Here is a 23,084-nt window from a genome sequence, read left to right as displayed (position 1 = left end):
TTGCTGCCGTCAGTGAATATACGAACTTCGTAGTTGTTATTTGCATCGTATTGTTCCTGGTTTGCCAGGCTTACTATTTCAAGTTTGCTCTGCTCAGCAGGGTGGGGAGTTTCAGCAGCTGGGGTCATTTTTTCGACATCACGGTCACACAGCAACGGCAAGGGAACTCCTTTCTTTGCTTCGTATAATGAGGCAGCTTCCCTAACTCTTAGATCGAGAGGAAGCAACCCCGCCAGTACCAAGGCCGCATTGAGTGACACGGTACGATACGCCTTGCACATTTTTTGTGCAATTCCTCTTTGTACAGCAGCTAATTGTTTAATTACCCCGAGTTTCGCAGCCGCTGGTGCCCACACACTGGCGGCGTACAGAATGATAGGTTCCACGGTTGCTACATATATTGTGCGCACGACTTCAGGATGCAGTCCCCAGTTGGTCTTGGCGGCTCGTGCTAGCTGTTTGTGGATGCCGATTGCCTTTCTGCAGACATTTGCAACATGCGCGTTAAACGTGAGTTTTTCATCGATTGTTACTCCCAACATTTTTATTTCTTTAGCCATTTCAATGCTGGTCCCGCCCATATTCAGCCGTGGGGTATCGTATTTTAATTTTCTGGTTATAACCATCGCACTGGTTTTATGTGGGGCAAATTTCAATTTGTTATCTATACCCCATTTCTGAACATAGTCAAGAGCAGGATTGGCACTTCTTTCAATGTCCATGGCAGTTTTTCCATCGAACAGCAAAACCACGTCATCCGCGAATGCCTGGCAGTGGACTTTTTTAGTTTCCAAGGTCTTGAGAAGTGGATCCAAGAGGAGGTTCCACAGGATCGGTCCACCGATTGAGCCCTGTACACATCCCTTGGTCGTGCTCACACCATACTCTTCACCAGCGTATCTCACTTTTACTTTTCTGTCCTGGAGGTAACTGTCCACAACCTTCCTCAAAGCTGGTGGGCAGTCCTCTTCTGCCAGGCGGACTCTTATGGCAGGCCACCATGCTGAGTCGAAGGCTCCCTCTATGTCCAGCGACACTATGGTTACTATTTTCTTCTCATCTAGTTTATTTTTAATATGTTGTAACATGGAATAGAGGGAGTCCTCGGTACTCCTCTGCGGCATGAATCCATATTGCCGAGGGCTGGTTCTTGGGACTAGGTGGTGTTTTAAGCGGGCTACCAGCATTTTTTCATAAACTTTGCCAAGTATCGGGAGCAGTCCTATCGGTCTGTACGATTTGGGTGTCGTATAATCAGTCTTTCCTGGTTTCCTTAGAATCACCACCGTTGCCGTTTTCCAAGCTCCCGGAAAGTAGCCGCAGGCGAGACACTTGTTGAGTATGGATAGGAATACCTCAGGGTTGCATTTTATTGCTTGGGTAAATATGTCCGCTGTAAAGCCGTCCTCTCCTGGGGCTTTCTTTGGATTAAAGGACTCATAGGCCCATTCAAGTTCCATTGCTGTGAATGGAGGTTCACAAAAGTCACTTTGCTCTTCTTCATTCACTTGGTCGGCTCTTTCTCTGATGAGTCTATGATGTTCACTGTCGTCTGTGGCCGAGTCACTTGGATAAAAAGTGTCTGCCAACAGTCGAACTGAGCCCTTCGCGTCCAATATGTCTCCTTCTTTAGCGAGCGGCAAATCTTCTTCTCTTTGTGTTGTTCTGCCTATCACCCTGTAAATACCCTCCCATAGACCCTCCTTGTCCTGTTTCCTACAAAATTCTTTCCAAGAGTCAACTTGGGCTCTGACTGCCTCTTCCTCATATTCTGCCTTGACTTTCAGGTATTCCTCCACGACCCTCGATCTCCGCACGGGGGCTGCACACCTTATTCTTCTCTTCCTGGTGGCGACCTCCTTCTTCATGCTAGCAAGTTTCTCTGACCACCATGGAAGGGTGAACTGTTCTTTTGCTTTCTTTTTTGGTAGTACTAGGTTGCACGTTGTTTGAACAGCCTTGTTGAAATTATTAACAATCAGTTCAATTTGTGCCGCGTTAACTGCTTTTGCTATTTCTTGGACTTGGATGTTATTATCTTTTAACAATTGGTTCAGTTTATCATTAAACTGTGTCCAATCTGCTTTTTTTGTATTATAAATTCTAGTAGTCCTTTGTACCTGTATGCCAATAAGCTTTGAGAGTTTAATTTTGAATAGTATTCCATTATGATCAGAGCTCGTCAGTCCTTGGTCCACTCTCCAATCATCCACCAGGTCGAGGATATTTGTTGAGCACGCTGTTATGTCGACATAACTAGTATAATGCCGATTCCCCCTGCAGGTGTCGAAGGTCGGGATATCTCCTTTGTTCAAAATATGAAGATCGAGTTCGTCTAGTGTCGCTGCTAGGAGTTCTCCTCTGCTGTCTATTGTAGGACTCCCCCACCAGGTGCTCTTTGCGTTAGCATCTCCTCCTATTATCCACTTTATGGAGCCCAATTCCTTCAGTATGGTTTCTAGGTGTTCCAGGTAAGGTTCTAGCGGCTGATCTGGTTCGAAGTACAGTGAAACGAGTGCAACCTTCCAGGCCTGGGTCTCTATCCCCACCACTGCGATGTTGTTAGTGGTGAGTTTTGGGTACTGGGTAACTTTAATGCCTTCGCTAAAGACTGCTATAGCAGCCTTCACAGTCCCTTCACCTGGATCTGCGGCCTGGAAGATCCGGACGCCCCTGCAGCTTCTCACCTTTTTTACTCCGCCCACATATGGTTCCTGTAGGAGTGCCGCAGTTATACCCCGTTTTTCCGCCTCTGTGTAGAGTTCTTCCGTTGCTAACTTTTTCCTTTGGAGATTTGCTTGAGCGATCTGGTGAAAGATTTGTTTGTCTTGGGTGCCCTTAGCAATACGCCACGCTTGACCTTGCTAAGTCGTCCCATTTTTTCCTTGTTGGGCAGGTATGGCTAAAGGCGTTATGTTCTGTATCTTCTACTCCGATTTTCACGCAGTTTCGGCACTTTGGTGTTTGTTTGGTGAGCCAGTCGGAGCATTCCGCTCTTAGATGAGGGCCGCCACAGTGGCTGCATAAGTCAGCAGGCTCCGTGCAGTATCGTCTCCCGTAGCCGTATCCCAGGCAACGGGTGCACTGGATTAACGGCGACTGGTCCTCGACTCTGATACGTTGGAGGTCCACGTGGACGGTCCCGGCCTCTGTAGCTCTTTGCCATATTGTGGGGGAGGCGCATATTACCACATTGCAGGTGTGGGGGTTCCTCGTCCTCCTTCTAAACTTCACTTCGAGCCTATTGTCCTTTTCATCGAGGTCGCGAAAAATGCCCCGGTTTTGGTTTTTCATTGCTTTAATGATGTCCTCATCAGTGTTTACTGAGAGGACTCCCCTCAAAAGCAGTAGCGGGTCTTTATTTTTCACGTCCTCGACTACAAGGTTGACTCCCTCTTTCTTCAATCTTTCCTTTACCTTTTCTCTTTCCTGTTGAGTTTGTAATCCCATTATAATCTTCCTATCCTTTGCCTTCCTTACCTTTTCGACCTGGACCCATCCGTCTTTTGCATCTACTGCCTTTCTTATCCTGTCTAGTACCTCTTCTCCGCTTTCAGTCTCATCCGTTGAGGTGACGACAACCGAGTGTAGTGTATTTCTTTGTAGGGCTGGTCTCGCAGTTGCTAGCGCGCCCTGAGTTCCTGCTGTTATACTAGCGTACGTCGCGGTCGTCGCCATCCTCTCTAGGGTCTCACGCTGGGTCTCCATTGAGGCCTTCAATTCGTCCATCTTTTTATTGTTTATTTCAATGAGCCTGGTTTGTTCTTCCAATTTGGACAGGACATTAGTCTTTAAAAATCTAGTTTTTATTTCTCTTTCTTTTTCCGTTTTCTCCGCAGCGCTGGGCCTCTTGGTTCCAGAGTTATAGGGAAAACAATTCTTTGTTTTGAAGTTTGGAAACTTGTCTTAATTTTTGGAAAAAAATTGTATCTTCTGTTCTCTTCTTTGTTCTTCTTTTTTAGTGATTAGGTTATTAGGAGAAAGATAAGGGCTATCTGCTGCCGGTTCAAACATAATTTTCTGACTTCAGGATCAGAAGTTATTAAGAAATAACTGAGTGCTATTTCCTTTTTTCAGGCGCTTTCAACTACACGACTTAAGTTTGTAAATTTTTGAAAAACAATAGCGTCTGAACGCAGGAAGCTAGAGTTCAAGCGTTTCTAGATTTGGATAGGGGAGGTTAAACACCATATTCCTATTCCTGTTTGGAAATTTTTGGACAACTAGAAGGGGGTGAAAAAAATCTTCAAACCCAATTTTCGTAACTTTGTCAAGTGTGACACGGATCACACTTGACCGTTTTTTCGAAGAAAAAAATCTGTGGCCGCCTCCTCCATAGTTATGGAGGGGGTAAATCCGGATCCGGGTGGGAATAAAGGAGGGGAACGTAGGGAGCTGAGAAACAGGGGGGATAAAGGGATTTCTGGGGAAATGGGGACCAATACGGTGTCCCAAAGGGACGTGAGGCCAGAAATGAGCAATGATCTGGACGATTCTGGGAGGGGGTACATTGGCGGGGGGGATGTCTCCCCAACCCCTACATTGGGGAGATTGTGGGCGGATGTCTATGAGGATGTAAACCTCTCGGAGATGTCTCCTGACGATGGGGACAATCTCAAGGAGCCTGATAGGGAGGGTTCAGGAAGTGGTGCGAAGACCTTGAACCGGAAAGGAAAAGGGGAAAAAAGGGTAAGAGCCCGCTCAGACAGCGAGGAAGAGGCCCCGGAACGCAAACTGGGCACTTCCCACCGTGGCCGTGGCAAAGGTCATTATACTGGGCTTGGCGCTGCTAGAGCCAAACTGCAGCAGGCGCAACAGGAAGAATATGAGACAGATGCTGATATGGATACCAACCATAGTCCCAAACCAAGACGGAGCACGGGCAGGCGGTCGCGTAGCCCAGTATGCATGAATTTAACACGAGATGTGTTCGATACTCCTGGTGATCGCATCAAGGCCTATGCCCAGGATATTATGAAGGATGCCGGTAAGAGCAAGAATCTCAAGGGTTCGATATGGGGCAGTATTAACTCTGCGTGCAAAGAGTTAATGGATATTGCAGACGCACTTGGGGAGTCAGATGTTGTCCGCTCCCTTAAAGCGGACAACCAAAGGATGCGGAAGGAGTTGGAACATCTCCGACTCGAAACGAAGGCACTGCGCACGGCTTTTTCGGAGCGCAATCTGACGAAGGAACCAACGGTGGGGAGGAATGACGATATGTCCGCCCTCCTTCAAGATATGGGCACTCTCATGGACACTCGTCTAGGGGAATTCAAGCGCGAAATTTTCGTGTCTTTGGGAGAGATGGTCAATGCCCGCCTCGAGAGGGTGGAGGGACGCCTACCACCAGAGCCCATCCTCCGGCCGCCGCTGGCTTCCGACAGGAGGGTGCTCCTAGACCTGGAAGTGACGGGACACCAAAATGTTGAGCCTAGCGCCCCAAGACCGAAAAAGAGAAATAAGGGGGCATCTCAGTCGGTCTCCCAAATGGCATCTAGTCAAACATCAGGGGGGGCGTACAGAGTGGCTGAATTGACCCAGCTGCCGCCGTCTCCAGTTGGGCAGGTCAAAACCAGGCCTGTACCTGCACCAAGGGCCAAAAAATCCCAGGAGGCGGTCCCTGCTGCCAGGGCGCCAAGGGGAGTGGCTCGGCCGAGTGTGCCACCGCCTGCACCCCCACAGGATAGTTGGACTACGGTGGTCAAGAAGAACAAAGGCAAGGGCAAGGGTTCTGCCCCGCCCCAGTCCCAACAGCAGCAGACTCCGACCAGGGGCACACCCCCGAAAAAGACGACGGCCCCGAAACTAGTGGCCCCAAATATGGCGGCGGTCGTGGTGGCTCTTAAGCCTGAGGCTCAAACTGACTACAGGACGGTCATGGAAAAGGCCACCACGCTAAAACTGGCGGAACTTGGAGTTGATCACCTCAAAGTGCGCAAGTCGGCCACAGGGGCGCGAATCATTGAGGTCCCCGGAGCGCAGAGCAGCCAAGCGGCTGACAACCTGGCAGACCGACTCCGTGATCTAATAGGCGATGTGGCAGATGTATACCGGCCAGTAAAAAAAGCAGAAATTAAGATTTCCGGATTTAACGAGTCCGTCACTCCGGAGATCATAGAAAAGGAGGTTGCCGCCAGAGGTAATTGTAAAGAGGAGCAGGTGATGGTTGGCGCAATCAGAATGGCAGCAAATGGGTCCGGCTCAGTCATCCTACGCTGCCCACTAACAACGGCTAAAGTGGTCGTCACAGCAGGACGCATTGTGCTCGGGTGGTCAGCGGCGCGTGTAGAGGCTCTGGAACAGCTACCTTTACGCTGTTACCGCTGCATGGGGACGGGACATACAAGGCCTCTGTGCCCGTCTCCGGTGGATAGAGGCAACTGGTGCTACAGGTGTAGCAAGCCAGGTCACATTAGCAAGGACTGCACTGCGTTGGCCCCCTGGTGCGCTGTATGCCACCACGCGGGACTAAAGGCGGGGCATGTGATGGGCGGGCAAGCTTGCACCCCCCCACCAGTTAGAGGGAAGGAAGCCTGCACTGCTGGTCCTGGTGCTGCCGCCGCGGCCGCTTCCCCGAATGTACCTGAAAATCGGACGGAACAACAACTTATGGATATTTAATGTCACAAATGCAAAATTTAGAAATACTCCAATGCAACGTAAACCACTGTGCTCGTGCACAAGATCTTATGATCCAACACATGGCAGAGTGGGAGGTTGCTGCGACTGTTGTAGTAGAGCCGTACTATGTCGCTGCGCAGTCAAACTGGGTAGGCGATAGGGTTGGAAATGTAGCCATAGTGGCACCGGCTATGGGTGGTCTGCCCCTCTCCAGAGTGTCATGTGGCTCTGGATACGTATTGGCCAAACTGGGGGACATTGTACTAGTTGGTGTTTACTTCTCCCCTAACAAACCACTGCGGGAGTTTGAGGCTTACTTGGAGGGACTTGGACGGGTGGTAGCTGGTGCAGTTCCCTCCCCCATAATGGTCCTGGGAGACCTTTATGCCAAGTGCGCTGCTTGGGGCTCCCCTAGGACTGATCCTAGAGGAGCGGTACTCCTGGACTGGTTGGCTGGACTTGGACTTGAAGTGATCAACCGGGGCACAGCCGACACTTGTGTACGTCCCCAGGGGGGATCAATTGTCGATATCACACTGGCTTCCCCAGTCGTGGCAGCACAAATAGCAGACTGGCGAGTCCTAGAGGACACAGAGACCCTCTCTGACCATTTGTATATCAGAATGAGGGTCTCCAGAGCCCGGCCAAACCAACAGCCTAGACCGGCAAGGCGAGCGGGGAGACTACCGAGATGGAGCCTGGCCTCCCTGGACCGTGAAGCAGCCAGAGAGGCAGCTTTAGTGGAGTCGAGGTGGGGGCGGCAACTACCAGAAGATGAAAACGTAGATAATATGGCCCTTGGCTTCCGGGCATCCCTCACGAGGACTTGCGACGCCTCAATGAGAAGAGCGGGGCCACCTTCTAAGAAAAAGGCCACTTATTGGTGGTGTCCGGAAGTTGCCGCTCTTCGGCTTACCAGTAATGCGGCACGACGGCAATACACACGCTGCCGTAGAAGGCGGCACACGCAGGAAGAGCTGGACGCATACTATGCGGCGCTAAGTGAGGCCAAAAAAGCCTTAAACCTCGCCATAGCCAAAGCAAAGGACACGGCGCACACGGCCTTTTTGGCCACTCTAGACGAAAACCCATGGGGGCGGCCCTATAAACTTGTGAGGAAAAAGCTTCGCCAGGCCGCTCCTATGGATGCAATGGAAATGGGGACTCTACAAAGTGTAATAGAGGGATTATTTCCTCCAGCTCCACAATTCAACCCACCTGCAATGGTGGTCCCCAGAGAGGAGGAACCGATTGATCCAGAGGAGGTGCCCCTTGTAACGGAGGGTGAAATGGCTTATGTGGCGCATAGAATAAGGGCCTGCAAAAAAGCCCCTGGCCCAGACGGGGTTCATGGGAAAATTATTCCCATAGTGATGGAGTACCTTGGAGACTGCCTCAAGTCAATTTATGACCGGTGCCTAAAAGATGGGCAATTTCCAAGGTGCTGGAAGGAGGGAATAGTGTGTCTCCTCCGGAAGGAGACTAGGCCGGCGGATTCCCCTTCTGGATGGAGGCCCATAGTGCTGTTGGATGAGACCGGGAAGATGCTCGAACGCATAGTAGCTTCCCGGATCAATAAGCACTTACATCAGACGGGTCCAAATCTTTCGGACCGCCAATATGGGTTCCGTTATGGTAGGTCCACTATGGACGCATTGGGGGCACTTCGGGCCTTTTGTGAGGATGCCCAAAGGAGAGGGGAGGGAGCCATTGCGGTGTCCTTGGACATCGCCAATGCATTTGGTACCCTCCCATACTCGGTGATTCGGGAGGCCCTTAAATTCCACGAGGTGCCCTTATATTTGAGACGGGTCGTTGACCACTACCTGTCAGATAGAGTGGTGGTCTGCGACACTCCTAATGGACGGTTGGAGAGACGGATGGCTTGCGGTGTTCCACAGGGGTCGGTGCTTGGACCCCTGTTATGGAACATTGGCTTTGACTGGGCCATCCGTGCAGAGCTACTCCCCCGAATGGCCCTCATGTGTTACGCTGATGACACAATGGTGGCCATTCGGGGCAAGGAGCTGAGAGAGGCATTACGGAGGGCGGAAGTGGCGGCAGACCTAATAATACTTAGAATCCGCCTCTTAGGATTAATGGTCTCCCTCCCGAAGACCGATGCGATAGTTTTCGGGAAGAGAGGATGGAAGGTGCCCGAGGGTGCCTCCCTTAGAATTTCAGGCGAGGAGGTTAAGGTGAAGCCTCATATAAAATACCTCGGCCTTACACTAGACACGAGATGGAATTTCGGGGAGCACTTCCGTCAAATTGCTCCCCGAATAGTGACGGCAGCTTCGGAGATGGGCAGGCTGCTGCCTAATGTGGGAGGACCCTCCCACGCTTGCCGGAAGCTTTATGCCGGAGTGGCCCGATCAATGGCCCTCTATGGGGCCCCGATTTGGGCTGACAAACTAAATCGGGAGAATAAAGCCCTACTGCGGAGGCCCCAACGAGTTATTGCCATACGTGTTTGTAGGGCTTATGTGACAGTAGGTTGGGCGGCAGCGTGCGTATTGGCGGGCACCTCACCTTGGGAACTGGATGCTGAGGTGCTCGCCGATGCGCATAGGCGGAGAATCAGGAGCAGAGAGACAGGTGATTTCCCTGCTCCTGAAGAAGTAAGAAATGAGCGCAGAATGGCGTTGAGAAGGCTCCGTGAAAGATGGAAAACAGACCTGGAGGATTCCCCCTATGGAACCCGCACCATAGGGGCGATCTTCCCGTCGTTTGACAAATGGCTGGATAGGACGCACGGTAGGGTGGGGTATAGATTGGTGCAGGTATTGACCGGACACGGGTGCTTCGGTCACTACCTGCACATGATACGTCGCGAGCCTACCCCGGCCTGCCATCAATGTGGTGAGACGGACGACACGGCCCAGCACACCCTGGAGGTGTGCAATCGCTGGGTTGTGGAGCGTGGAGCGCTGGCGGTAGCCATTGGGACGGATGATCTCTCGCTGCACAGCGTTGTGGCGGCCATGTTGAACAGCGAGAGATCTTGGGAGGCGGTGGTCTCCTTTTGCGACACTGTTGTCTCGCAAAAGGAGACCGAGGAGAGGCAGCGGGAGGAAGACCCAAATGCACTTCCAATCCGGCGCAGACGATTGGGGAGGAGGCGCAGGCGGTTTGCCATCAGGAACCGTGCCATACCCCAGTAGGGCAGCGGGTAGGGGACCCGCATAACACTGCCTTGCACGGGAGGGGGGAGAGTTAGTTATGCGTTTGCTGACTCTTCCCAAATCTGGTGTGTAGTCCCGGTTCGTTAACCGGGCCAGGACTGCCGGGGGGGTGTCGTGGTGACGTGCTTGCGACCCCGTTGCACCCCCCTTACGGCATAGACGGAAACGCCGCAGGGGTTTAGTGGGTATTCTTCTCCCCTCCCTCTGACTAGCAGAGGGAGTTACGGGAGGAGGGAGTCCCACATATCACCCCCCGATGGGCGTCCCCAGCCCGGGGGTGAATGCATAAACGCATTTCCCCTGCGACAAAAAAAAAAAAAAAAAAGGTTAGGTTGAGGTAAAATTTGAGAGGTAGAAGTGAGGGAGTTTTGCGAATTTTTGTGGTTAGATAAAGTTAATTGAGTACTATTTTATACCGTTGTTCTTTTCCAGCTTTTCCCTAGATTTCTATACTATTTTCAATTTCTTTCACTTTACAAATAAATTCACTATTTCCCTTCAGGCACTTTTTGACTTTTAAAAATTCATATCTTCGTTTTCTTACTTTCTTTGATTCGTGTGTTAATTTAGTAATTGGGTCCGCTTTTTGCTTTACAAGGAACTTTTTGCCCCATATCGATCCGACTTATTGTTCGGGAGATAGTGGGGTTCAAAGTTTAAACTTTCTGTAAAAAGTTTACCCCATTTGCGGTTGACGACGTTAGGAAATTTCACTTTCAAAAAATCATATCTTCAGTTCTTCTGTAAATAAATTCTTTTTGGTAGATTAGTTAGATTAAGCTTATTGTAAGGAATTCAAATCCGTTTGAATTTAATTTTTAGGGTGTATAGTTTAGGAGTTAGTAATTTTTTAAAGGATTGCTAATCCAAAATTTCAGGCGTCGTGAAACGCAAACATAAGTTGGTTTTTGTTTTGGAAAATTAATTACTTGTAAATTATTACATATTTTTAATTCAAAAAAATATAAGTAGATAGAACATACTTAGAGCTATTTTTAGACCTTAGTTCGAGATCTGTAGCTCAACCAGGAGTGACGCTACATCCCGTCGCATAAAATAATTTTAAGTTTGTTTTTGCTGTTTTGGTTCTGCTGCGACTCGCACTTGACCAAAATAGTTAGGTTAGGTTAGGTTTTTGAGTTTTTTACCTTTTTTAGGCGAATTCCACCCATAAGGGGTGGTTTTCGCGTGGTAAATAAATGGATAACCCCGCGAAGGGGTTGAATCTGGAGGGGGCTCCAATCACGGGGCCCCATAAAGGGGCTTTAGGGGCAGGTTCTCCAACCTCGCCCAACTGGGAGGAACCTATGGAGGGACAGGACATGCCCGAGGCCGCCTCCAATAAGAGGCCCCATGAGGGAGACCGGGACCTGGACTATGAGGCTCACGTTGGGAGCGGGCCCAAAATTAGCACCGCGCTGAGGGGTAGGGCCAAGGCCATGGTGAAGAAAGCCTCCAAAGGCCACTTTACTGGCCTGGCAGCAGCCAAGGCCAGACTGAGGGCCCATAAGGAGGACCTCCTCTTGGAGGTGCTGGATAGCCAGGAGGGAAAGGGAAAGGGGGTGATCCTCCCTTTCCCCCCCCTCCAGACAAGGTCCCAGGGGGACAACAAGAGGGACAATAAGAAGAAGGGGGATAAGGAGCCGCGGAAGCTGACCCCGTCCCCGTGCCCAAGCCAAGAAATGAGAGAATGTAGCCCGCCCCCATACACAGGGATGGACTACATCGAAATAGTGCGGGAGGCGACCCAGACTGTCCTACAGGCTGCCGGGAAATCCGGCAACCTAAACGGACAAGTCTGGGGCAAAATGAACCAGGCCTGCCGGGACATTTTGGCGGCCACTGACTGCCTGGCAGACCGAGAAGAAAGTGAGGAGTTGCGAGCCCTAAAGGCTGACAATAAGAGAATGCGGGAGCAACTTGCCCAATGCCAGGCGGAGATGAAGGCCCTTCGTAGGGCTTTCTCTGAGAGGGAGACCCAGCCCCTAGCACAGGCCCCGACGGCTCAAATCGACCAGTCCCCGACGGGCTTCGCTGAGGCCCTCAAGGAGGCCCTCAAGGAACTGAAGGAGGACCTGAAGCGGGATCTTACAATTACAATGGGAAATATGATCTCGGCCCGCACGGGCTACTCCCCTGAGCCGGTCCCCCGCCCCCCTCTCGCGGCGGATAGGAATAAGACGACTGCGAGCCAGCCCATACCCCAGCCGGAACTTCTCTCTGAGGTGCCCTCAAGGGCAGTGACACGTGCGCCGCCCACTAGGCAGCCTAAGGCCCCTGCGGCTCAGCCTTCGGCACCAGCGGCATCAGCGACCAAGAAGAGGGCTAACTCTGCTCCTAGGCAGAAAACGGTAAAGGAGCCCAGTGCCTCCCCACCGTCACAGCCGGCAACAACAACACAGCAGCCTGCTGAGTCTTGGACGCAGGTTGTCAAAAAGGGCAAATCTGGCAAATCCGCCAAGCCTTCTTCCCCCCCTGCCGCTCCGGCCCGGAAACCGGCACCTGCGGGCCCACGAAAGCTGGTTGTGCCCTCTACGGCTGCGATAGTGGTGGCTTTGAAGCCGGAGTCTGAGGCGACATACGCCTCAATCATGTCGAAGGCCACCACATCGGTGAATCTTGCTGATGTGGGTCTAGAACACGTCAAGGTCCGTAAAACAGCTGCTGGAGCCAGGATAATTGAGGTGTCCGGGTCGGACAATGGCAGGGCGGCTGACGAACTCTGCCGAAAAATCACGGATGTGATTGGAGAGGAAGCCCGAGTATATAGGCCCACTAAAATGGCGGACCTACGCATTTCGGGCCTAGATGAGGCAGCCACTCAGGAGGCGATCGCTGGAGCAATCGCCAAATTGGGCCAATGCTCGCTAAATGAAGTTAAGGTGGGATCTATTAGGGCCCAATATAATGGGACAGGGTCGGCGTTGGCACAATGCCCTATAACGGCAGCAAAAAGGGTCACCGCAGCGGGTCGACTTCTAATAGGTTGGTCCTCGGCCCTGGTAGTGGCGCTGGACCCAACACCAATGAGGTGCTTCAGGTGCATGGGCACGGGGCACACCAGAGCACTGTGCCCATCACCAGTAGATAGGAGCAGCCTCTGCTTCCGCTGTAGTAGACCGGACCACAGGATGGCGGACTGCAAGGCGGAGGCTGCCTTTTGTTCGGTGTGCCATGCGGCCAAACGTCCAGCGGGGCACATAATGGGGGGCTTTTCCTGTGCGCCCCCACCAGCAAAAGGCAAAGAGGCTCTTCTGAAGGCCCAAAGAACCTCCCCAATGCGTAACGCCGACCAACCGGCCTGTGAGGGACAAAATATGGACATGTAATGCCAGTACACCCACATCTGGACATTTTACAGTGTAATGTCAACCACTCCGCTCGTGCTCAAGATCTGCTCATGCAATTCACGGCGGAGTGGGGCATCTCCATAGCGGTGGTGGCAGAGCCATATTATGTTCCTCCCCAGGCAAACTGGGTAGGGGCCACAGACGGCAGGGTGGCCATGATGGTACCGGCGGTGGGTGACTTTCCGCTCCTTACGCCAATAGCCCGAGGCCGAGGATACGCAGCGGCAAAATGGGGTGAAACCGTAGTCGTAGCAAGCTACTTCTCCCCCAATAAACCGCTTCGCGATCTAGAGCGATTCCTGGAAGAGATCGGGAATATTGTGAGGAGAGCGAGCCCCAGCCAGGTGCTCGTATTGGGCGATTTTAACGCCAAAAGTGAGGCTTGGGGCTCGCCCCTCACAAACCCAAAGGGAGCTGCCCTAAGGGATAGGGCGGTGGCGACGGGCTTGGTTGTCCTGAACCAGGGCAACGCCAATACATGCGTGCGACGGCAGGGGGGGTCTATTGTTGACATATCGTTTGCGACCCCTGCCATTGCCGCGCGTATAACGGATTGGCGGGTCCTAGAGGAGGTGGAGACTCTGTCCGACCACCTCTATATACAAATGAGGGTCCACAATGCGCCGGTAGTCCCACTGATGCCCGGCCGAAGAAGAAATGGTTTCCCTAAGTGGACCATAACAAAGCTGGACCGCGAGATGGCGGACGAAGCTGCAATGGTTGAGGCATGGAATAACCCTCCTCCAATAGCGCTAGGAGTGGATGAACGTGCCTCACGCCTCCGCGAAAGTCTGCAATCAATATGTGATGCAGCAATGCCACGCGCCGGACGACCTACAGCAAGGAGGAGGGTGTACTGGTGGTCGGAGGAAATCGCGGCCCTCCGTATCACCAGTAATGCGTGCCGCCGCGCATTCAATCGATGTCGACGGAGGAGGCATACCGAGGAGGAGGAAGAGGCAGCGTACCAGGCCCTCAAAACGGCAAAAGAGGCTCTCAACCTGGCAATCGCCAAAAGAAAGGATGAGGCGAGAGAGGAATTCCTGGCCACTCTAGACCGGGATCCATGGGGGCGACCGTACAAGCTAGTACGCAACAAGATGAAACATGCCCCTCCCATGGACTCCCTGGAGCCGGAACTCCTTACGCGAGTAGTAGAGGGCCTCTTCCCGCCGGCGCCCGACTTTGCGCCGCCGGTAATGTCGGTCCCCTTGGCAGAACCGGTAGGTCAGATGGAGATCCCCGAGGTCTCCGATGAAGAGATGACGAGGGTAGACATCCGCCTAAGAGGATGTAAAAAGGCTCCTGGGCCTGACGGGGTACATGGGAAGGTCTTCCCTATCGTACTAAAGCATCTCGGAAATCGGATTAAGGAACTTTTCAATGATTGCCTAAAAGAGGGCCAATTTCCGAGATGCTGGAAAGAGGGTAGGCTATGCCTCCTCAGGAAGGAGGGCCGCCCGCCGGACAGTCCCTCTGGATATCGGCCTATAGTACTCCTGGACGAGGTCGGAAAGATGTTGGAACGCATCCTCGCTGGCCGCATTCTCCAACACCTCAGGAACACCGGTGGTTACTGTCCAATAACAGATATATTAAAGCAGTATGAAATAAGTGTGCGTCGTCTTTCAAAGTTTTGAGAAATTAAATGTCAAAGTAACAATTTTCTTGAAGTATGTTTTTTAGGTTACAAAATCTTGAATATCTCGAGAACTATTACACTAATCAGAGTTCTGTTTGCTGTTATATATTAACAATAAGTTTTAAAATCGAATCCTATTATCAAAATTAGCCACACTTATACGGGATTCAAAATTAGTCAGTTGAAATCATAAAATCTTAAAACTCTAATTACAGATAATTTAAAAGAACAAAAAGCCTCAAAATTATTCTTAAACCTATTTTTTAAACGGGGTCAAGTAATCAAGATCAAAAAATGTGACAAAAAGTGCAAGACAAAAAAGTGAATTTTCAAATGATATTTACGTAAGACCACGTTGTTTTAAGGAGTGGCGCGACTAGATATTACTTAACACTGAAACTACTTAATAGAAAATTATGAAATTTTGTATGATTACTGTCCAATAACAGATACTTTGAAGAAATGTGAAATAAATATGCGTCGTCTCTCAGAGTTTTGAGAAATTAAATGTCAAAGTTACAAGTTTCATGAAAATAAGTTATTAGGTTACAAAATCTCGAATATCTCAAGAACTATTACACCAATCAGAGTTTTGTTTTCTGTTATATGTTTTTAATAAGTTTAACAATCAAATCCTATTATCAAAATCAGCCACATTTATACGGGATTCAAAATTAGTCAGTTGAAATCATAAAATCTTAACACTCTAATTACAGATAATCTAACTGGACAACAAGCGTCAAAACTATTCTTAAACCTATTTTTTAATGAAGTAGAAGTAATCAAGATCAAAAAATGTGGAAAAAAGTGCAAGACAAAAAAGTGAATTTTCAAATGATATTTACGTCAAACCACGCTGTTTTAAGGAGTGGCGCTACTATATATTACTTTACACTAAAACTAGTAGATAGAAAATTCTGAAATTTTGTATGATTATTGTCCAATAACAGTTACATTAAAATTATAAAAAAAAAGTATGCGTCATCACTCAAATTCTCGAAGAATTAAATGTCAAAGTTGAAAGTTTTTGAAAATAAGTGTTTAAGTTAGTAAATCTTGAATATCTCGAGAACTATTACACCAATCTGAGTTCTGTTTTCTGCTATACAGTCCTAGTGGATTCAGAAATCCAATTCTAATATCAAAATTAGCCTCACTTATCGGGAACTAGATTTTTCCAAAACACGTGGTTTTAGTTTTTCTTCGAAATCTTCGGGGTTTTCATCAAGAAAATTACGAAACTTGCTTTATAGAGTTTATATAGTCGCTTTGGTTAATATATAGAAAATAGTATGTAAAAGATCTACTTTGCGAGTAATAGGCGATTAAGTCACTTTCCTTCCGACGGGTGTCATTCTGAATCCCTAACAACGTTTGCCCTAAAGTCACTTGCTCTAACTGGTTTGTCCTAATGGGCACATGCCCTAACGATCAATTGCCATAACGATTATTTTCCATAATGTAATGGTTAGCCTAAGAATCATTTGACCTAAGCATTTATACCATAACTATCAAGATCCCTAAAGTATTTTACCATATTTTCGAAATCCCGAACAATGTTTGGCATAAAATAACATGCTCTAACTGTTTTGACCTAATGGCTATTGCCCTAATGATCTATTATCATAACAGTTACTTTTCCTATTGATCAATTATCATAACAATTACTTTCCATAATGAATGGTAACGAACTGTTGCCACAAAAGTGGGTTAGGTTAGGTTAGAACTGTGACCGTCGAAAAAACGAACTGCTGCCACAAAAGTGGGTTAGGTTAGGTTAGAACTGTGACCCTCAAAAAAACGAACTGCTGTCACAAAAGTGGGTTAGGTTAGGTTAGAAATGTGACCCTCGAAAAAACGAACTGCTGCCACAAAGGTGGGTTAGGTTAGGTTAGGTTAGGTTAGGTTAGGTTAGGTTAGGTTAGGTTAGGTTAGGTTAGGTTAGGTTAGGTTAGGTTAGGTTTTTTTTTTTTTTTTATATAAACTGTAATTTATGGGTGAATGGCCCTCGCTTACAATACGGGCGACCAATCAGCCTGCAACTGTTTGTTATATTCCTCTGAATGTGTGGCTGAAAGCAGGGACTCGGTTGAATGAGCTCCTGCTAGACAACCTTTTACTGTTGTAAGAAATAATGCCCCCGCAAAGAATACGGACAGCATTATCTCATGTTATGTTTACTTTAATTGATTATTACGTGTTATTAAATTTCTTTAAACTATTAACTATGCTATTTATATATTTTGAAAATGACTCAATTGTTGATTCTTTAGTGATAATACTGCTTAAGTTGTACGGGTCAACGTTGACATTTTGGCATATAATTTCATGTTGAATCCGAGAGTAATCATACTTTGGGCACTGCTTCAGTAGATGCTCGATCGTTTGAGGAGTAACATTATCACATGGGCATGTATTGTCGTCAATTATTTTAAATCGTTGCAAGTATGTTTTATTGTAACCGTGGGCAGTTAATATTTGCGTCAATTGAAATGAGATTTGCATAGATCCACGCAGTGCCCTAATAGAATCTATGTCAGGCAGGTACTTTTTCACGTGCATCCCAGTCTGACTCTCCATGTACCATTTGTTGTGTAATGTGTGAATATTCTTTTTATTATGTAGTTTGTGATAGGACAGTGGAAAGAGGTCGTAGTCAGGAGGCTTATGTGAAGATGCTGCAGCTTTAGCGGCCATGTCAGCTCGTTCGTTGCCGTTAAGGCCGACATGAGCTTTGATCCAGCAGAAATTAATTACTGTTTTCCCCGACTCCTTGATCCTGTGGAGAATTTTGTGGATGTTATTAACAATTCTATTGGTACTACTGCGGTTTGAAATCTCCATTAAAGCAGCCTTAGAGTCCGAGAAAACAGTGACTTTAGGTAATTCCCGTACGTGGCATTCGTGGCAGGCTCGTTCTAGGGCGTAGCACTCAGCCTGAAAGACGGTGCAGCTGCTATGTAGTTTGAGTTTTTGCATATAGCTCCTACCATCAGGGTAGTCAATGATAACAGCTGCACCAACCATACTATTGTATTTGCTACCGTCTGTGAATACTCTATGCATATCAACATCATCATAAAAGGGTTCCAGTTGTTCTTGGTTTACTACCTCGGATACCTCTATGTTTATCCTTTTAGCAGGGTGTAGTAATTCCGTCACCGGGACTCTCCTGTCGTATCTTATGTCGTCAGGTAAGAATTCTGATATCTGACAGCGTTTGACCAGCTCTGTAGAGGCCACCTCTTTTACCTTTAGGTGCAGTGGAGTCAAGCCAGCTAGTGCAATTGACTCCACTGTTGGTAGAGTACGAAATCCGTGAATAATCTTTAGGGCGAAACCACGCTGGAGACTAAGTAATTTATTTGATACCTTTTTGTAGCTCGTGGCAGTATGCCAGATTTCTGCGGCGTAAGTTATGATTGGCTCGATGACTTGCCTGTAAATTGTATTAACGTTACCAGCGTGGATTCCCCAAGTTGGCCTTATATAAATACAGAGTTTTTTATAAATTGTTTGGGCCTTTTTGACAATATACTCGCTGTGTTTTATGAATTTCAGATTCTCGTCAATGATCACTCCTAACAGTTTGAAATCACTGTCAGGCTTTATAGTGACGCCATTCATATAAATCCGAGCAGCCTTGGCCTTCGGGGTAGGAGTGATCATTTTCGTTTTCTGTGGTCCAAATTTTAGTTTGTTGCTTACTCCCCAGTGATGGACTTGTTGGAGTATACGGTTGGTATTATGCTGTAATTGTTCAACGTTATCCCCGGTGCAAATAAGCAGAACATCGTCAGCATACGCTTGGATGTAGTTGCCCTGAGGCAGCTTCTGGTCCAGCAGGGAGTCGATAATTGTATTCCAGAAGATGGGTCCAAGGACTGATCCTTGGACACATCCCCTGGACTGCACTTTTGTTACTGTTGCATCCGCGTAATTTAGTATTACTACCCGTTCTGTGAGGTAGTTGTTCACTAATTGATATATATTTTTGGGACATTTGGCCTTTTTTAAACCATTTAGCAAGGCCGGCCACCAGGCATGGTCAAAGGCACCTTCAATGTCTAGCGAGATAGCCAGTACTAGCTTTTTATTTTCTTTAGCTTCTCTAATACAGTTTATGGCCTTAGACAGCGCATCAGTAGTAGACCGCTGTTCTTTAAAGCCATACTGGTGTTCGCTACATGTTCGGGTTTTTTGAAGAAAGTACGTTAGTCGTTTTGCGATGAGTTTTTCAAGTACTTTGCCTAGAACATTAATTAGACCGATCGGTCTGAAAGAGGATAAGCTATTGTAACTATCTTTGTTGGGTTTAGGTATGGTCTTTATATAGGCTGTTTTCCAGGGTGTAGGGAAATGGTTGAGTAAAAGACATCTGTTATATATATTTGTGATTAAGTTGGGGTAATTATTTATGAAATGTTGGCATATATCGGCAGTTAGATTATCTAAACCCGGTGCTTTTTTGGAAGACATATGCTGAATAGCTTCTTGGACCTCAGCAACTGTGAATGGGATATCATTGTCTGCGATATAATTAACATCTAGGGCTGAATTTCTTACTTGTGTGTGGCAGTCAGTGTCCTCATTTGGGTTATCATCCGGGAAGAATTTATTTGTTAATTTTTCTGCTGTTTCTGTGGAGGTTTTAGTATAATTATGTGCGTCTATTTGCAGTGTGGCAGGTGGCTGTGACTGTGGTTTTGATTTTAGGAGTCGGTTTGTTACTGACCATACATCATCCTTTCCTTGTTTGTTGCAGAAATCCCGGAAGGCGCTTGTGGACGTTTCTCGCATCTTGTCAGCGTATTCGTTCCGCGCCTCCGTGAGCTCCACAACAATACTGGTTAAGTCTTTATTGCCACGTTTTAGGTCTTGTAAACGATGATGTAGATAAATAACTTTCTTTTTAAGTATGGTAAGTTCAGGTGTCCACCATGGTATGCGTATGAAAGGAGTTGGTTTTCTGAATGTTGAGTGACAGGTTTTTGAAATTGTTTTTGTGATGTTGCTTATGTAGTTGTCCAGTTGTATTTTATCTAAGTCGTCAATGTTAATATTGTGCAAGCCGGATGCAGTCATGTTTTCTTGTAGCGTGTTTTTAAATACTTCCCAGTCAGCGTTTTTAGTGTTGTATTTGAAGGTAGTAGATGAGGTCTTTTTCTTTATTTTGTTGCTAAGATTTATATTAAATTGTATCGCGTGATGGTCTGAAGATGGTGTGATTGCATGATTGATTTTCCAGTCTTCAATGTTGTGGGCATAAGTTGCGGATGAAATAGTTAGGTCGATGATAGAAGTCCTAATTCTATTATGGGTGATAGTTTCGAAGGTGGGTTCACTGCCTAAATTACATGTGACCATATCGCAATTGAAAAGGATTTCGTAAATACATTTGCCTCTGTCATTGTTTATGGAGGAGCCCCATGACGTGTGCCAGCCATTGAGATCTCCACACACTATGTGCGTCTGGTCTTTATATAATGTAATAACTTCCTCCATATGATGAAGTGTTCGTGCCGGGTCATCTCTAGGCTCAATGTAAACAGATGTCATATACATTTTCTTATTGTCTCTTGTTACAATTTGTATAGTGACTAAATTGGCAGTGAAATGCTGTATCATGCCAAGGCATGCACCCAGCCCACGTCTAACTGCAATGCAGGCCTTGGTTGTGATGTTCTTGTCACTCTGTTGATAGATGTCATACTCCGGTATATACTTCATTTTCATGCTATTCCCAGTGTAAGGCTCGGTAATAAATATTACATCATATTTTTCGCTAATTGCACATCTTATCAGTTCTTCGGTGGCGTGTTGGCTGCGTCCTAGATTGACTTGCACAACTTTTAGCATTATTTTGTCAATAGTTCTAAGCGGCGCGATGGTTCTATGTGAGTTATTTTGACTGTGTTGTTGCATCTGGCTGCCCTTAGCAGTACTGGACCGATAGCCGAGCTATCCGGTCCCATTTTTGCCATTCTGGGCAGTCTGAGCGGTAGGCTGGGTGGTCATGTTCTTTTCCTAGCTTTTTACAGTTAGCGCAGCTCGGTTTGCTGATTTCCCTCTGTGTACAATTGCGCGTATCATGTTCTAATGCGCAGTGGCCGCAGACGTTTCGGTTTGCACAATTAAGCGCTCTATGTCCATATTCTTGACAGCGGAAGCACTGTATAATCGGCGATTGATCGTATACAGGTATCACTTGGTACCCTACTCTAATCTTATTATCTTTAAGCGTGGCCCACATAGAAGGGCTAACCTCAATGATAACGTTATTCGTCGCGTCTGTCCTGCCCCTAGAGCGACGAACGACTCTGATCAGTCGGTCCGCTTGCGGTATATCGCCGATCATGCTCTCATTCTGTTTTAGCACAGCCTCTGGCACTTTCTCATTTGTGACATCTGGTGTGACACCAACAAGACGCAGCAGAGGTTTCCGCAGCTGAGGCGTGGTGACTGTGAGTCTCTCTGTATTTTCCTTTAGAGCTTCAGCATACTTTTTGCGGTCGCTTTCAGTGTTACAGGTCACTGCAACCTTTTGCTGTCTTGTTACACGGACATTGTTGATTGCTATTCCCATTTGCACGACGTCAACTTTCTTTTTTATTTCCTTCACAATCTCATCACCGCCATGCCTAGGATCAATTGATTCTATCATAACGGTGTATCTTGGTTGAGAAGGAGTATCAATTTGCCCTATTGCCGAGTTTGTTTGCTGCTGCTTTTGCGCTCGCCTCTGTCTCTTTGATAAAACTGGGGTGAAGTCACTTTCCCCTTGCCGTACGTCAGTTTCTACGGGCGATCTAGTTGTGGCGGGTCGCGTAGTCTGATTTGCCGCACGAACTGCGTCATCACAGTCATCTCTAGTGTATCTTTGAAGATTCTGTATTGTCTCTTTTATGTCTCCAAGCTCTTGACGAATGGTATCCCTTATTATTTGTTCCGTTTCATGTTTTTTCGGAAGTTCCTGAATCTTTTGTGTGAGACCGTTTAGGCGCTCAGTTACTCCAGTCATGCCCATCTCATTCGGCCCCTCATAGGCGTCTGTTCTACTTGGGGTTGTCGGATGGTCTGTCAGCCTAGACTGGTTTCGTGCGGGTGGAGGGCTCCTGGCATCTTCGAGCACCTGTTGGATCTCCTTCAATCTAGATGGCTGCATATCGTACTTCATAATGTGTTTACCTTTGTCGAGGGCTTTTAGTATTTCGAAAGACGCCCTGGTTATGGCATCTTTATTTAATCTATTAACGCTCTTCTCCTCGTTAACCGCCCTGTTGGTGAATTTAGCCAGGTGGCCAACAACGGAGAAAAATGAGTCCATATCAGAGACATCGGATGCGCATGCTCCAATATCAATTTGCTCCTCTGGCTTGAGTTTCTTAGACTGCTTAGTTTTAGGCTTAGCAGTTTGAGTTGGATTTTGTGACTGCAGGTCCGACAGCGGCTGCTGCGAATGTGGCAGTGTGAGAGTTTGCGGCTGCGACTGTTGCTGTGGCCTCGGCTGTCGCTGCGGTTGTGACTGCAGACGCTGAAGGAATGCAGACAAATTAGTAACGTCAGTGTCTTTGTCGAGTCGATCGCCCTGCGTCCCAGTTACGTTCAGTGTGTTAAGCGGAGTTGCAGAGTCGTGACTGAATTGAAGCGGCTCCATCTCGCCAGAACTGTCAATGTTAAATGCCACAGCTGGCCTGCGAGCGTCAGCAGGTTCTTTGTCAGCTGTTACCTCTCCGGCGCGTGCAAGCGAGAAGGTCGCATTTAAGATATGGCTATTTAGCTCAGGCACGTCCATGTCAATAAGGCTCACTTCGCTAGTGTTAGCTAGAGCGGTGTCACGCCCATTGACATGTTGCAGGCTAGCCTCTGTCAGTGATTGGGGAGCCTCCTGCGGCTCTGGGGCGCCATGCTGCTGTTCTTGGTGAGCTTCCTGATGCTCTTGTTGCGCAGATCGTAGGCGATTTTTCACTGGCGAATGGAACATTATGTTAATGTTAATGTTAATAAGAAGTTAAAGAAATTACGATTAAATTTTAATATTAGGTGAAAGGTTGATTTTATAGGACAACAAAGAGTTTACGAGAAAAGTTTATAGAAACGAAATTAAAAAAACTAAAAGATCTATCACATAAAATAATAAAAAGAGAAATCTACCAGGTAGAAATAGAGAAAAAATTATTTAAAATGGATTGCCGCGATAATTCCTGCAGGCACCGTAAAATAGCAAAGAAATTAAGAAATTAAACTAAAAAGTTGTATAAAAGCTAGTATTTATTATTAAAC

The 23,084-nt window shown here is 47.6% G+C and overlaps 3 protein-coding genes across 3 annotated transcripts; 2 read left to right on the top strand and 1 right to left on the bottom strand.

Moving 5' to 3' along the window:
• The first annotated feature begins 4,431 nt into the window (after positions 1–4,431).
• On the top strand, positions 4,432–6,624 carry LOC134673562 (uncharacterized). Its single transcript, XM_063531560.1, has one exon. The coding sequence runs from the start codon at positions 4,432–4,434 to the stop codon at positions 6,622–6,624; it is 2,193 nt and encodes a 730-aa protein (XP_063387630.1).
• Positions 6,625–11,008: 4,384 nt separating this feature from the next.
• Positions 11,009–13,138, top strand: LOC134673561 (uncharacterized). The gene has a single exon (XM_063531559.1). It carries the CDS (start codon positions 11,009–11,011, stop codon positions 13,136–13,138), a length of 2,130 nt encoding a protein of 709 aa, XP_063387629.1.
• Positions 13,139–16,813: 3,675 nt separating this feature from the next.
• LOC134673559 (uncharacterized) lies at positions 16,814–19,886 on the bottom strand. The gene is made up of 3 exons (XM_063531558.1): positions 19,537–19,886; positions 17,375–18,984; positions 16,814–16,872 (listed from the first exon to the last, which is right to left on the bottom strand). The coding sequence occupies exons 1-3, from the start codon at positions 19,884–19,886 to the stop codon at positions 16,814–16,816; spliced, it is 2,019 nt and encodes a 672-aa protein (XP_063387628.1).
• Between the last annotated feature and the right edge of the window lie 3,198 nt (positions 19,887–23,084).

This window comes from Cydia fagiglandana, chromosome 18, assembly GCF_963556715.1.
Source record: "Cydia fagiglandana chromosome 18, ilCydFagi1.1, whole genome shotgun sequence".
In the NCBI taxonomy this organism is placed as follows: domain Eukaryota; kingdom Metazoa; phylum Arthropoda; class Insecta; order Lepidoptera; family Tortricidae; genus Cydia; species Cydia fagiglandana.
This window is presented reverse-complemented; position numbering and strand designations above follow the sequence as displayed.